The following is a 16026-nucleotide window of genomic DNA, read 5'->3' on the forward strand; positions in this document are numbered from 1 at the left end:
ACGCAATCTCGTAGCTGCTGCAATCCCGCAGACTTGCAAAAATACGATAATGAATCAGAGCCTGATTCAGAGATGGACGGAATTGCCGGGCCGCACACAAGCGGCTGTGCAATTCAGTCCATATCAAATGCAGCAGGTGTCTGTAGGAAACGGACACCTCCTTGCTGCATCTGCGTGATACCAGCTTAAGATCACCATTGGAACAATTGCAACCATAGGTTGTGATTGTTGTGCCTTTGGTCAGGCTGCATAAGCTGAAGCTTACCGCAGCCTGATTGGGTCCTGGCGGCTTGCGAGGCCAGGAAGTCTGCGTCCATGGACACAGACCCTGGCCTCAGCACTCCCAGAAAATAGAGGCCACATGCAGGTTCTGCACTGTACGAAGTATCGGGGATGTGCACTAACCATCGGGTTAGCGTGCATCTCTGAATCAGGCCCTCAGCCAGTGTCTTGTGCACAGAGACTCCCACATCCACCTCTTACGTACAAAAGCAAAAACATCGGACACACATTGAACCTCTGAGCAAGCCTATGCTGTTTTAGAATGAGCTCCTCACCTAAAATGCTGTGGTGTACGAATTTGCAGAGGCTCACTAAGTCACGTCCAGAAAATGGTCCCAGTTACGTTTTCCTAGCCCCCTTTGCCTCCCCCAAAATCTGACTACCTGTTATTCACTTTGCGAGTCAATCCTCTCTGTGACTATGGTTGCTAAACAATGGCTGTGCATGCACATTGCGGCTTCAGCTCAGTAGCAAAAAATCACTCCACTGCACCGACATCCATCCCTGAATCAGGCCCAATGTCTTCACAACATCAATTGTGTTGTACCAATGTTTATGTTTTACTTTTTAGTTCCTGCTGTATTGTGCAGAAAAGAACATCGATGTTTAGCAAACATGTTACCCAATGTTTTTTCTGTAATAAATGGAGAGGGGTCAGGGTGTCCAACAGATCCCGAATACTGCTTAGGGCCGTGCCACAAGATTTCACAATTAAGTTTCTCCTACATAAAATAATAGTTATAGTTAACTTCAGTCTGGCAACAAGTACTGTAGTTATGGAGACAAAAAACGGCAACAAATAGGGCAAAGGGGCCAAACATTATTATTTGAATGAGGAAGAGATTTTTTTTTCTTTATAAATGATAGCAGTTTGGTTCAAAGCAACAAATGACATGAGACCAGGCAGCAACTGAGCAAAGGGCCTATGGGCCTGATTCAGACCCGGTCGCAAGCGCGGAGAGCTCGCAACCGGGTCGAAGGTGGCCCACAGCGCATGCACACGACGGAGCCTGCTCCGTCATGCGCGAGACCCGGCTAGCGACGGGCAATCCATTGCTCCGGGTCTCGCACCAAAGGGGGCGAGCTGTCGATGCTGAGTGACAGCTCGCCCCCTTTGGTGGGCGGGCCAGGGGGGTGGCTGCCCAAACGGAAGCGTTCCCCTGAGAACGCTTACCGTTTGGTGGCGGCCCCACTGACATCACAAGTGATGTCAGTGGAGAGCTTCCGGCTCTGTCAGAGCGAGCGGCTCTGAATCAGGCCCTATGTGCAGGCGTAGCTGAGGTTCTCAGTGGGGTAGGTGACGGGTCATTGTCAGTGATATCGCAGAACAGGTACCAAAGGGGGAATGGGATTGAAATCCCGACAGGATCAAGATCCCGACAGAATCAGGTAAGTATCCTAACCTCCGCTGCCCTCCCCCTAGTGGTGCCTAACCATAACCTCCCCCATTAGTGCCTAACCCACCCCCAGGGGTGCCTTACCTTAACCCCCCCCTTACCTCTCCCTAGACCTTACCCCTTCTGGGGGGGGGGGGGTACCTAACCCTAACCTCTCCCTGGGGGTGCCTAACCCTAATCTCCCCCCCGAAAACCTAATCCCGCTAGACTCCCTAATGCCAACCCTCCCCCCCTGCGGCTAACGCTAAGGGCATCCCGTACTTACCTTCGTTCGGGATGTCATCCTCAGCGTTCCGGCGCCATGATTATGATAGGTGTTGGTATTTCTACACCTATTATAAATCCCTAGCCAACATTCTGCTGTCGGGATTGTGACCACAAGGCCGCCGGTCACATGACTACATCCCCCCAAGGGGACACCCTGCACACAATACAGCTAAATGCTGCCTCTCCCAACGTAGTTTTGGCCGACACAGTAGCAGGAGATCAGGCACCAGCCTGGGCACGGAATATAATGCAGAAGCCACACAGAGGGACATCGCCCGACTCCTCTCTTCTCAAGCTGCATAATATAATGTTTAGAAAAGGGTGAACAACAACTAAGGTCTCACAGCAAACCTATACCCCCCCCCCCCTTCCCCCTCTCTATGTCCTTGGCCACGTGGATGGTAGGGAAAGAGGCTGAACAAAAACTGATGACGTCATGGTATAGAAACGGAAGGGGATATATTTTCCCTTCAGATTCTGTACCTAGAAGTGACGTAAGTGCACTTTTCTGCCCAAACTCTCCACCAAAAGAAGAAAGTGGGTCAATCTACGTAAGGGTAGCTAGCTATAACTAACCACATGGATACAGGGGCCGGGCCAGGCTCATCCCATGATCTCGCGACATGACGGCCCGTGGGCGGGGAGCAGGTCACATGATATTGCTAGTGTGCCCGTGACGTGTATCATTTTCCTTCTGTCACTCTTTGCTCACACTAATAAAGATTTCAAATAAGGGATCGGGACCGTGACGTGCTACGCGCAGCCGCAGTGTAGAGGCGCTTGACAAGAGCTGGACTAAGAAACATCATGGCGTCACTGAGGGCAGCGGCGTCGCATCTCCTGGGGAAGAGGCTGTTGGCTGGCGCAGGCAGCGGGGTGAGTGCTGGCTTCTATGCTGGGAGCGGGCGGTGGAGGAGGACGGTGCCGCAGCCGCTGGCAGTTTGGTAGCGGTGCTGCTGCTTGTGCAACTTGTGCCGGGGGCGGGGCGGGGCGGGGGGGCAGGTGAAGGTGACCTCCTCTCCTGGCTCCTGCACACCAAGCACTGGCTGCCCACCTGGCCTCCTACCCGGGCCGCTTCTCCCTCATTGGTTGAAAGTGATTGAGGGCGTGTCCGCTTTGTCCCTCAGTCTCCGCTGTGCTGTGTGTGTTATACATAATGATGCTCAGCAGTCTTTCCACTTGCAGGGTTTTTTTTCTCATGTTTACAGGGGAATCTGACAGTGTCAGCCAGGGGTGTATCTAGGGATCCGAGCGCCTCTGGCAATGTAATGGACTGGCGCCCCTCCCCATAATTTCTGAATAATTACACCATACATTAGTACTTCAAATGTTTCCCCAGCTAATCATTGCCCCCAGTAGTAGTCCTGCCCCCCCATCCCATAAAGTCCCCCCAGTAGCGGCCACTCCCTATACAGTGCCAGGCTTACACACACAGAAGAAAAAAAAAAACACAACTTACCTGAATCCCCGCTCCTGACGCGACCGTTGCTGTCTGCTCCAAGTCCCGGCACTTCTCTTGCTACTCGTGTCGGGATATAGACCAGCAACATTTAGTCCGCAGGTCTATAAACTTCATCCCATGTGGTGCGCACTCCCCTTGGGGTCATTGGCCGCATCGTCGGGTCGGCCCTACATGCCGCCCAAAATGACCATGTGATTGACGACCCCATGCCGACATATCGGACGTGCAGGCAAGGGATCGTCTAATGTGCACTGGCCACCAGACAAGTCTGCCCCTTGGCAGAGGGGAGGAACCACCCGTCGGATCGCTGGGTACACACATCGTTTACTGTGTACCCAGCTTTAGTTTTCATGTCAGACATATACCACAGCATTTTAAATACAAATTTTGTCAGAGAATTTGACCAGGAAAAAAACCGGTACAGACCAGTAAAACTAAAAATGTTAAAGTGGAAATGCTGCTTCTCAGTGAGTGGTGTCCTCTGTCCTATAGTGCGGCTCTCACCTCACCCTTATTTCATATTTTTTACAGCCTTGTGCATGTTGTACTAGACCAGGAACAAAATAAAATTGGGTTAGTTCGTAGATATGTTATTTGTTTTCCCTAGAGTGCCCAGCAGGAGAGCTGCAAGCTATTGAGCAGCAATTTGTATGATGCACAGCTAACTGTAAAAAAAACCACCCAGATTTGCTATATAGTACTGCTAACATCCCGATCCTGTGTTATCCCATCGTCACATCACCTTTGTTCTACAGTAGTGAAACTCATAAACACGCACTAATCACACAATTATTCTACTTGATGTGGTGTTTTTTCTCCTATCATTGAGTTCTCTATTTCCTACTCTCCAGGTGCGTTTCACTCCCTTTTACAGCTCAAGGCAGCTCTTGTACACTGTCAGACACTTCATAAAAGGGAAAGTAAACGCGTATCCTTGAAATGGGACATGTAATGTACTAACTTATAATTGGTACATTTTCTCAACCCGTACCAGCAGCATTTTTCCATATTGTAGCTGCAGTTCCAGACAGACTTATCTAACTGTGACCAACATGTGCACGCAATGCCTGACTGTTACTCAGCAAGTACCTACAGCAGAATGTTTCTTTAGCACATATAAAAAGTACCAACCTGAGCTTCTTGTAGCACCCAGCAGCTGCCCACCTGAGGTGCCTGCAGTGCTGGTAGTGCCAGACGCTAGTAACCAAAGCAGTTGTTTTTACTACAAAGTTCCTGCCTGCTGACTGGAGCAGCATAACAGGGCTTATTATTTAGCCACTTGCTATTAGTGGCTGTTGGCACTACAAGCTAACTGAGCTCTGTCCAGGGTGACTTTAGGGTTGGAATAAACCTGTGTTACTTGAGCTCCTGCCTCCCCAGCCAGAAATTGGTCCTAGTACTTGTGTCAGTTGGCTGACCCAACTTTCATGATAATGTAGCCAGTCTATTTTCTGGGACTAAATCATTTACTGGGGCACTTCCTGGCTAATGAAACTGTGGTTGGGTTTTGTTTTTTTTTGGGGGGGGGGAGGGGGGCGGTGTTATAGGCTGCATTCTCATAACTATCGGGAGGCCTATAAAATGGTTTCCTTCATGGTGTGTAGGTGATAGGTACACTGCAGCTGAAGGACATAGTAAGCAGACATTTTCTTTGTGTGTGTTGCGGTTTTTACATGTAGGGCATGTATCGACCAACGATGCGCGTTCCCGCATGTCAGATAACGATCTCTGACATCGACTGTGTTTGCAGTCAGATTTTGCCGATTTCATTCATTTTAATACTGTCAGAAATCGTTCAATCGTTCAAATAATTGTAAAAATCGTTCATCAAATCTGACCGTGTGTATGCACCATTAGCTGTGAGATGATTTCAGTGTCGTCTGCTCCAGAATTTTGTCACTTATTTTTGAGTGTCTCTTTGGTTCTACTTCCCCAAAATGTAAGAAATGCATATCTATGGTTCCCTCCCTATTAGAACCCCACAGTCATAGAATGTGGATTGTTATAAAACGAGGAGTCATATGTGTCTCTAATACGTTCTATCATGTAATTACACTGGATATTTCACCGGGGTTTGTTTTCCAATCACAAACAGCAATTTCACCATAGACATCAATTCCTTTCTAAATCATGTATGAAGCTTAACAGCACAAATCGTATGCTTCTCTCACTTTACGGAAACATTTTACTATCTTCGTATGCAAATGAATAGGGAGTTGTATATAAAACTTACCAGATGCACTTTACTCAAGCATTTAAATACCCCAGGGGAAATTGACATTATGATAACTTCAGTTTGACATTGCTAAAGTAAAATTCACTTATTGTGACCTTGTGTAATACTGACTCGCTTCAAATGGTAAATCTGCAAGAGCACTATTTCTATAAAGAAGTGAGATCATTTGAACACTAGAGTGCTAGTCATGACCGCACTGACATTTGTGTGTGTGTGATGTTTGCGTGTCTATATAGTGACTTTGAGCTAGTAGCAAATGTTTTAAAGTTTTTCACATTCCAATGCTGAGTGCGCAAACATACAAGTTCCTCTGTAGTCTCAAAATAGGTACCCATTTGAAAGATTTTACTCACAATCCCCATTTTTTTTTTTCTTTGAGTCGAAACGATATTGATAATATCCAATTTATAGTGTACACACTACTGAAATGATCTTGATAATATCCTATTTACAGTATGCACACTACTGATTTATCTGTTCTTGTCTGAACGATTACATGTCTTAAAGATCATAAAAGGTAACGGACAGATCATGTGCACGATAATCGCTCTTCATGATCGACAAATGTTGTGCATCAGATCAGATGAGCAGAACCAACAAACTTTTAACAAAATAATTGACCATGGGTGCTAGGAACACACTGTGCAAAAATCAGTCCGGTCAGCTGAAAAATTGGCTGAACTGCCGATTATTGCATAGTGTGTACGTTACTTAAGATTTACTGTACACCTTGGTGCTCTAGATTGCAAATGCAGCCTGCCTCCCAACGGGAAGCAGACGGGCGGAATCCCGACCGCCGGCTTCCTGACTGTTTAAGCCCGGCAAGGGTTAAATGACAGGCGTCGTGATCGAAGGTAAGCTGGGCACGGACAGCCGTGCGGGGGGAGGGTTAAAGGCTCCCGGGGAGGACTTGGGGTTAGGCACCCCCCTGGGAGGGTTAGGTTTAGGCAGCAGGGAAGGGGGGCTTAGCTTTAGGCACTTTGGGGGGGGGGGGTTTGGGAGAAGAGGTCAGGTTTCGGCACCCCTAAGGGAGGGTTAGGGGGGAGAGGGTTAGGGGTACTTACCTTTTTTAGCTGTCGGGATCTTCACCCCTGTCGGGCTTTCGATGTCGGGATTTGAACCCCCGGCCATGTGGCCAGCAGTAACTCATACCGATCCTCTCCCAACTACCAGGCAGAGTCAGCAGATAAGTGAATTCCCTCCTTGCAGATAAACTACTCCACTCTGGGCCTGATTCAGACCCACTCGCGAGCGGCTGTCCGCTCGCAAGTGGGTCGATGTTATGGACTGAGCATGCGCACGACGGAGGGAGCTCCGTCGTGCGCATGCGCCAGACGCGACGAGCGAAGGAAAGTCCTTCGCTCGTTGTGTCCGATCAAAGGGGGCGTGCTGTCAATGTTGATTGACAGCACGCCCCCTTTGGTTGGCGTGCCGGGGGCGTGCCTCCCTGACGGGGGCGTTCCCACGGGAACGCCTTCCGTCAGAAGCCGGCCCATTGACATCACTAGTGATGTCAGTGGGAGTGATTTTGGCTCTGATAGAGCCAAAATCACTCCGGAGCTTGCGGTTGAAAACCTCAACCGCAGGCTCCGGCTCGCAATTTCGATGGTCGCGATGGTCGAGACCATCGCGGCCATCACAAAGCACGCTCGTATAGCCTGTGGGTGGTGACCAACAGCTATACGAGCGTCCAGGAGGACGCTCCATGAAAATGGAGCCCGGCCCTCATTCAGAGCGTGCGCTCTGCTCAGAGCGTACGGCTCTGAATGAGGGCCTCTGTGTCCTCTACTTTGCGCTTTCCCTAGTTATTTGCCATTTAAACTAATAAACATTTTGGGTTTGTAATTCAGTAATGGCAGGTAATTGGCAAGTCCTAACTGAAACGTTAATTTCTCCAGGCATTCTTTTTTATCTATAACAGTAAGCTTGACATTATTTTTCCAAATTCTTGAATTACAACAAATAGATGTTTAACAAGACTGCTATAGTTCTGTACTTCATCCAGGAGGAAGTCTTCCATACTTGTTCAATAACAGAAAAAAAACTGTTTTTGATAAATAATTGTCATTTAGACCACATTTCGGTGTTTAACCAAGAACCATTTTTTTCATAGATTCTTCCCCGTTATTAGTGACATGTTTAGTTAAATATATACAGTATTTTTAAAAGCATTATATAAACAAATTGGAGAACATGTAGTATGTGCATTGCATTTTTTTTTCTCAATTTTATCTGTATAATATAGTACTTCCCTGTCCCCCTTCCGCACATTTAGCTACAAAGATCTTCCTGGGCATTTTTATTTTCTCCTTGTTTAAGTTGAAGGCATAGGTTGAACTATAGTGTGACAAATGTGATATATACAGTGTAGTTATCACTTATATTGAACATCCTCATGTATTAATGCAGTTACTGTAGAGAAAATCACTTCTTTCTACACTACCTGCAAACATGTAACAATTTCGTCATCACCATACCATGCAGCTGTTACTAAAATACAAACGATAAGCACACTTCTGTGGCTTATTGCTCTTTCACATATCATCAGTGCGATTATCTGTCGGAAAAAACACACAACAATAAAGGGCGCTGTGATTATACCAATATTAAATGAATGATCAGTCTGCTGCTCTCTGAGTGGTGACTAACCACTCTAATGGAATAAACCAAAAAATCGAAAGAATGGAAGAAAGCGTAATGGAATATGAAAATTATATATAAAATATTAAATTTAAAAATAGCTATAGCATAAATGACAAGATAGAAAGACTTGGACCATACATAAATGTAAATATAAAAATATAACATTTTAATGGTCAGATAATTAATCTGAATGTATCTCCATGGATCATGTGTCCATATATCTCTATCCGATATTCTTTCTACACCTCTAATATCTGATAGAGGTATATGGACACATGTTCCATGGAGATACAGTCAGATTAATTATCTGACTATTACAATTTTAGATTTTTATGTTTAAATTTCTGTATACAGTATTGTTGAATATATATTATTATACAGTTATTGTACTATTATTGTGGAAACCTATATGATCCAAGTCTGTCTATCTTGTCATTTATGCTATAGCTATTTTTAAATTTAATATTTTATATATATTAAATATATAATTTTCATATTCCATTGCGCTTTCTTCCTTTCTTTCGATTATCTGTCGGTATATGTAGAGTCCAGCGGTACCTGACAGAACAGTGGCTCTGGTATCCTTAGGCCTTGCTAAATGAGATCTCACGCTTGTGCATTTAGCCAAGTCAGGAGGTAAGAATAGGCTGATGCTCTACGGCAGGGATGGGGAACCTCCTGCCCGGGGGCCGTATAAGGCCCTCAGAATCATTTGGCCTGGCCCTCCAAGCTTTTTTATGCTAGCCTCATCTGGCTAGAAGGCTGCCTAGAATGGCTCACTGCAGCCAGAATCTATGCAGCAGTGCCGCCTGGAGCATCCTTAGGATGCTTCAGATGGTCACACAGCTGCCCTTACAGTTCCCCTGAGCATCCTCAGGATACTCAGGGCATTGCTATAATCACTGGCAATTGTTGCTCTGCCCCCATGTGATGTCAAGCGGAGGGGCGTGGCCTGCACCGTGCCCGGGAATAATGTTATATATACAGTATCAAAATGGCCCTCGGCAGAAAAAAGGTTCCCCACCCCTGCTCTACGGGACAAGCAGGAATCACAGTAGGAGGGGAGTTTTCTCTCCCCCACTCTGGTGGCTGAGATGTTTATCCTGGACAGCCACCTGAGATCCGGGAGAGTAGGCAAGTAACTGTTGTATAAATTTGAACAGCAAACATTAAGTAGGTGGAGAGTAGGAAGTGGGGCATGAAATTATAATGTCACTACTCTGCCTTCCTAAATTTCACACCAGATAGCGGTAATCCTCTATGCTAGTTCGTGCCCTACAGCTAGACCTTGCTGCACGCTTGTCCCCATATGCTTTCGCAGTACTGGTTAGACACAGTCTAATAAGTTTCTAACCAGTTAATTAAGATGGAGATACTAGTTTAAATTGCAAAATAATTGTTCATTTGCATTTAAATATGGCAAAGAATAAAGAAGGGCGCGCTGCTGTCTTTTTGAGACAATACACTAACCAATGTATAATCTATTTAAGATATATTCATATATATAAAAACATCTCTTATGCACACATCACAGCAAAGAATAATAAAGCTTCATATGTAACATGAAAATAAATTCTAGCAATTGTATCTCTTCTAGCCATGGTGCTCACAATAAATACCTAAACATTTAAAAGAAACTTAGCGAGTTCTGCATGTATATACCAGCTGGTATTCGATAAATATATTGTAAAACAGGTACTTGAAATGAGGATTCCAGACAAGCAGGTTCTTGGTGAAGCAGTGTCTTTTTAATGGTAGCAGACACTGCACCTTAGCATACGTGAGGTTAGGCCTGGACACACAGGCACACAACATATAAGTAAATGTCTCAGCACTCCTTGTGCTAATGTTTGTGGAACCTCCAAGTCCTGGCACCCTAATGCTAACCACTACGCCGAGCCTATCGCCTAGCTAGCTTATCCAGCATAAGGAGCATTAGGTTTGTGGAAGTTTTAAACCCTTCCTGTGCTCCAGTGATTATTCCAGCTGGGTCTGTGTAAATGTGTGAACCTGGAATTCCACACTTCCACTGCTAATGCAGAATGCACAGATTTCACTCCAGCTTCACTTGGAGGGAGCTGATTCCACCAGAATGTGGACAATCCAGGTGAGAGACAACCCATTTCACCACAATATATATTATATAAAAAAAAGAAAGTCTATCCGGGTATTAACTTGTTAGTATCGTACGCTACTGTATCAGAGTCTCTGAAAGACTCCAGTATAGAGATGTGAGTGTATATCGAATAAACCTACCTACAAGGTTCCAGATCTCATTCCATCCACCCGAAGATCTAGAAATCCTGTAGCCATGACAGTGACTGTATTGTCTCAACAAGACACACTAGCTAAGCCTTCTTTATATTGCAGTGAGGTGGTCAGTTGCCTCTTAATTTGCCAATGCAGCTGTGTCTTTATTCCTATAGATCAGGTGCTAGGTTTTTCTTTGTCATTTTTTTTTTATCATTTAAATATGGTGAGTTTGATTTTAACTTCATTTTTATTAACTGTCTTTGGTTTCACAGTGACAATTGTAGCATTAAGATCATCTCTAAACTAAACAACAAGGTGATCTTATTCTAATTGTTACTGCAGCACTAAATGGTGAGCTTGCTCTAGGGCAGTGGTTCCCAAACTGTGCGCTGCGGCATCCAGAGGTGCCTCGGGATACTTGCAGGAGTACCTCAGGTTGCTGGTCCAGCACCAAATCAATTTCTTTATGGTCAATGTAATGTAAATATGTGGACAAACAGAAGCATAAACCTGTCCACCATCACATAACTGAACCTAAGGATCACAGGTAAGCACAATTTGCTTCACTTTACTACTTCACTACATTACTTTTTGAATTTTTCAAAAACAAAATTTTGGCAATGGGGTGCCGTGAAAACCATACTGAGGCACTAGGGCGTCGTGATTCAAAAAAGTTTGGGAACCACTGCTCTAGAGAGTTAAGCTGGGTACACACTTATACAATCGTTGGATAGATCTTCTAATTCCCAACCTGTCCATGAGATATCTTGTGTGTGTGTGCGCACCTACGATCATGTTGTATCGGAAGAAAACTCATTGCATCTGATGATCTGGTTTTATGGGCGTCCTAATATTTATCAGATACGATGGTAAAATGTCTGGCAAACCTGTAAGTGTGTACGCATTAACGACTGTTTTGTCCGATGTTTCTCCGATGTTCCCCCAGCATCATAGCCAGGTATCTGCATAGTGTTTACAAAGTCACAATCTTTTCAACAAATAATTTGTAGAGAGATGAGGATTGCAAAATATTTTGTTATGGTGTGTTTGCATGCATTTGCACGTTGATCGGGACTTTCCATCATAAGTGGAAGAAAAATTGCAACTGAAGTATGATTGTAGAAGTGTGTACATAGCTTAATTGTGTAAAAATGTGGATGGAGAGATTAGCATTCCTAACTAGCAATCGTGCTTGAGTATATTTGTATTGTCTGTATATATGCTAATATTACTCGCTTATTAATGAAACAGTTATGCAAACATATTATAACAGGGGGCTGCATTAAGCAGCCCAAGCTTTTATTTTATGATTTAATTTATTTCTATTTTATTCCTATAACAGGCGAGCAGCACCAGACTGTCCTCCAGACATCTGTGCTGCCGCCCCATCACCCCTCTGAGGCGCTGTGACTCCAAGCCTGTGCTAGGTTCTCCCAGCGGGGCTCCAAGGGGGGACTAGCTAGCAGGCTCCTTGGACCCCAGACTGCAGCCTGGAATTCAGGGGATGGGTAAGGCGGTACCCCGTTTGTGGGGATCCGCATTGTTGCGCAGTCTTGCCTCCGGTCTCAGGAGACATACCGGAGGAGCTGATGTGAACTCTGGTGCACCCACGACTCCACTAGACCACTGGGGCATATAACATACTGGCGCAGGACATATGTAAGGAGGCCAGGGGACCCGGCGGTTAATATCAGCAAGCGCAGAAGGCACTCTCCCTGCAGCCCCTCCCCCAGTCCAGGGAGCCATTCCACTGCAGTCTTGGTGTTCCTTGGGATGCTCCTCACTTACCCTCTGCCACCCCCCCTCCCGAGATGCTCATCATCCATTTTCTGCAAGCAGGTCTCCGTAAACGCTAGGTCCAGTCTCCCTGTATGCCTCACCCACAGGTCAGGTCATACAGTGCTATATCCTACCAACCACTGTGGTCTGTGTAGTTAGTTTTAGTGCCCATTGTAAACATGTAATGGTATTTATACTTTTGTATGTGACTTGTGTTAGCGCTAATCTCTACTTTCTATACTGTACAGCTTATACCTTTCCCTTTACTCTACTATACCCTGACATACTAAAGTGTAGGGGGTTCATTGTACCTCACATTTTCCAGCTACTTGTGAGTGTTATCACATACTTTATAACACGGTTGCATGCTACACTGTGCCATATTATCCGGGGTGTTCACTGCATTGTATCATACTAAGAGGGGTATTCAATATGAAACGTTAACCTCGCCAGCGAGGTTTTCGCCGCACATCGGAGGTTTTGCCAGCGAAAAAGTATCACGCGCACTCCCGCTTATCCCCGTATTCAATTTGAAATCGTCGAAAATGGGACCCGGCGATACTTGGATCGGCGAAAAAAAACTGGAATTTTATGGAAATAATTGTAGGAGCCCCCTAAAGATGTCCAGACCTCGGGGATCACTATGGGTACTCTCGTTTTTGCCTGCAGAAGAAAGTCGGGGTTTTTAAATAGCCACGCAGGTGTTTTTTTTTTCCCGACATTGAAGAAGTGATGCAGAAGAGCACTTAGGTTTTTTTTTTCGTTTTTTTTAAGTGGTCCCATCAAATTTGGGGTACATGAAAATGGGTACTAGCATATTTTTATGTCCCTAAAGGTAATTTTAAAAAATTCTGCAAAAATGCACCTGCCGCTACTTTGTGCAATGAATAAAACACCTGCCCCATACTTGGGGACCCCACCAGAAATAATTTCGTTAGTTTGGTAATTTTTTACCTAATTTTTTTTTTTTCTTAATGGTGTCCCGATTTTTTTTTTGGGACATTTTTTTTTTTTTAACATTTCCTTGTAAGGGGACATTCCCAAAACTACAGGCTATTTTTTATAAGCCTACACCCCCAAACCCCTATTCTGCATTTTTTTTCACTTGCTATAGTGATTTGAAAAATTATCCCTGTTTTTTTAAAAATGACCCTTGACCCCATTTAAGGAAAAAAACGGGAATTTTCGGGAAATATGCCTGGGACCCCCCTAAAGATGTCCAGACAAGAGGGATCACTATGGGTAACCCCGTTTTTGCCTGCAAAAGAAAGTCGGGTTTTTAAATAGCTTTGCCAGGTGTTTTTTTCCTGCAGCGGCTATTAGAAACTCCGACTTCCTTCAGTAGTTAAATATGGGGGTACCCATAGTGATCCCCCATGTCTAGACATCATTAGGGGGGGTCCCTAGAATATTTCCCAAAAATTCCCGTTTTTGTTAACCTGTAAAACAAATTTGTAAAAATTTTGAAAAAAAATGACATAAGGTCCCCCCCCAATAGCCATACCAGACCCTGGCTTGCCAGCCAGTGGTGGTTTCTAAAAATACGGGGAACAAAATGTGTAGGGTTCCACCGTATTTTAGAAACCAACACCAGGCTGCAGGGACTAGTGCTGGTTTTAAATATAGGGGGCAAAAATGACGTGGGGTACCCCCTATATTTAAGACCAGACTCAACCGACCGGGGTGTAATGCCACAGCCCGGAGACCCAATCACCGGGGCTCCAGGTTCAAAGCATTATACCCCAAGTCAGTCAGCGCAAGCTGGTGATCTCGGGGGGGAGTTGGGGACCCCCTAAAAAAAGGTCCCGCCTCTCCCGAGCACCACAGGCTTACGCTGAAGCCTGGGGCTCATCCCCATACCCCTGGAGCGGTGGGTATGGGGGTAATAGGGGGGCCAAATAATGTAACACTATTGTAGTTCCACTGTAAAGTACAAGTGCGAGCATGCCTGCCATTTTGCACTTGTGGAACTACAAGTGCCAGCAGACATGCAGCACCTGTAATTTCACTGTAAAATAAATAGTTAAAAAAAGACAAAACACACACACCGTGCCCAGTATAACTTTATTACACACACCTACCCATTCACACATACTTGCCTATACCAGAAGTTTCTGTCCCCTTCTCCAGTAGATCCTTACAACTTGGCCCTGCAAGGAAGATTTCATACTCACCTACATCCAGTGCTGGTCTCCGCAGTAATCCATGGGATTTAAAAAAACAAACAAAAAAAAACGAGTTACCCGAGCCACGCAACACAGCTATCTGTATGTGTGTTGTCACACATACAGATAGCTCCCGAATGGACGCAGCCGGCACTTCACGGGACATTGCAGTCCCGTCAGCCAATCAGCGGCAGCGCTGACTGTAGAGCGCCCGCTGATTGGCTCCGGCAACTGACAGGTCCCACGTGGGCTGACTCACCCACGTGGGACCTGTCAGTTGCCGGAGCCAATCAGCGGGCGCTCTACAGTCAGAAAAATAATTGTTTGGTCTCACTTTATAGCATTTAATTAACAAATGAATTATGTTCCTTCCTTCACATGAATTGCAAACAGAAAATATATCACTCGACATATAAGTATACGGCGATGCCTCTTCACACAGCAATATTTGCATAGTTTGGTAACGTAACTCCCTGGAACTAAGCAGTGAACAGGTTAGGCACAGTCATCCAACTATGTGGGGAATCGAGCCATCTTTCCCAAATAGCATAGTATTTCTGCACTGCATTTCTGGCGGTATAAACATACTTTTCATGTGTAGCAAGCGCCCCAACCAAGGATAACCATGTTCCCAGGTTTGGCCCAGAAGTCGCCATCCATTCCCTTGCTATACATACTTTGGCAAGCGTACAGAGGTTATTAGTGTATCGTATGGCATGTTTATCGATTTGTGTCTGCATCATTCACAGCCAAAATGCATGTCATAGGGGTAAGTATATCTTGAGGTATACCCGTAGAAATAATAACAGAGTACCCCCTGCTAAAAGGAATTCACCAGAGGACAAGACCATATTAAATGCCAAAAGTTCCCCTCAGAAGAGTTACATTTAGGACATTTCGAGTCCGACCTGCCCCCTATTCTCATTAATCGGACGGGTGTCATATATACTCTGTGTATTATAAAGTATTGTATCTGCTGGTATCTAACGGACGTGGTAGCAAAACGAGGGCTAGCAAGAGCTGCTCTCCAATCCTCCTCCTCTATTACTCCAACATCATTTTCCCATTGCAGTTTTAAAGATAATAACTCAGACTTATGGTGCTTGTTCAACAAGTTAGAGTAAATCCCAGATGTTAAGCGGCCAGAACCAGCAGATTGCAATAAAGTTTTAATGGGAGATTACTGCAAAGATGGAGGAACTTCAGAGAACTGGGCATTGATAGCATGTCTAAGCTGGAGGTATCTAAAGAAGAAATGGTTGGGGACGTCAAACTCTATACGCAACTGGTGAAAGGACTTTAGCATTTCTGCCTGAAATATCTTCCCAATAGACACTATAACCCACTGGCCCCAGGCCTCACCGACCTGAAGAGCAGAGAGCTCACTGAGACAATTAGCATGAGCAAGAGGAGTGTCTGGATCTATGCCCTCTGCTTGTAATAGACGTGAAACCAGTCTCCAGATAGTGATAGCCTGCCTAATTAAGGGGATATTAACTATATGTATATTATCACTCAGCAATAGTCGCAATGGAGATAGGC

The 16026-nt window shown here is 45.1% G+C and overlaps 1 protein-coding gene across 2 annotated transcripts in view; it reads left to right on the forward strand.

The window, feature by feature from the left end:
• Nucleotides 1-2640: 2640 nt before the first annotated feature.
• The window catches only part of SDHA (succinate dehydrogenase complex flavoprotein subunit A), a 70958-nt gene continuing 57572 nt past the window's right edge, over nucleotides 2641-16026 (forward strand). The window contains exon 1 of one of the 2 annotated variants that reach the window (XM_088442330.1): nucleotides 2641-2822. In XM_088442330.1, the coding sequence (XP_088298456.1) occupies nucleotides 2754-2822 (69 nt within the window). In that variant the 5' untranslated portion in view covers nucleotides 2641-2753. The remainder of the gene's footprint in view (nucleotides 2823-16026) is intronic. The other variant, XM_088442331.1, reaches the window with a different exon arrangement.

Source organism: Taudactylus pleione, unplaced genomic scaffold (genome assembly GCF_031769625.1).
Source record: "Taudactylus pleione unplaced genomic scaffold, aTauple2 ptg000309l, whole genome shotgun sequence".
In the NCBI taxonomy this organism is placed as follows: domain Eukaryota; kingdom Metazoa; phylum Chordata; class Amphibia; order Anura; family Myobatrachidae; genus Taudactylus; species Taudactylus pleione.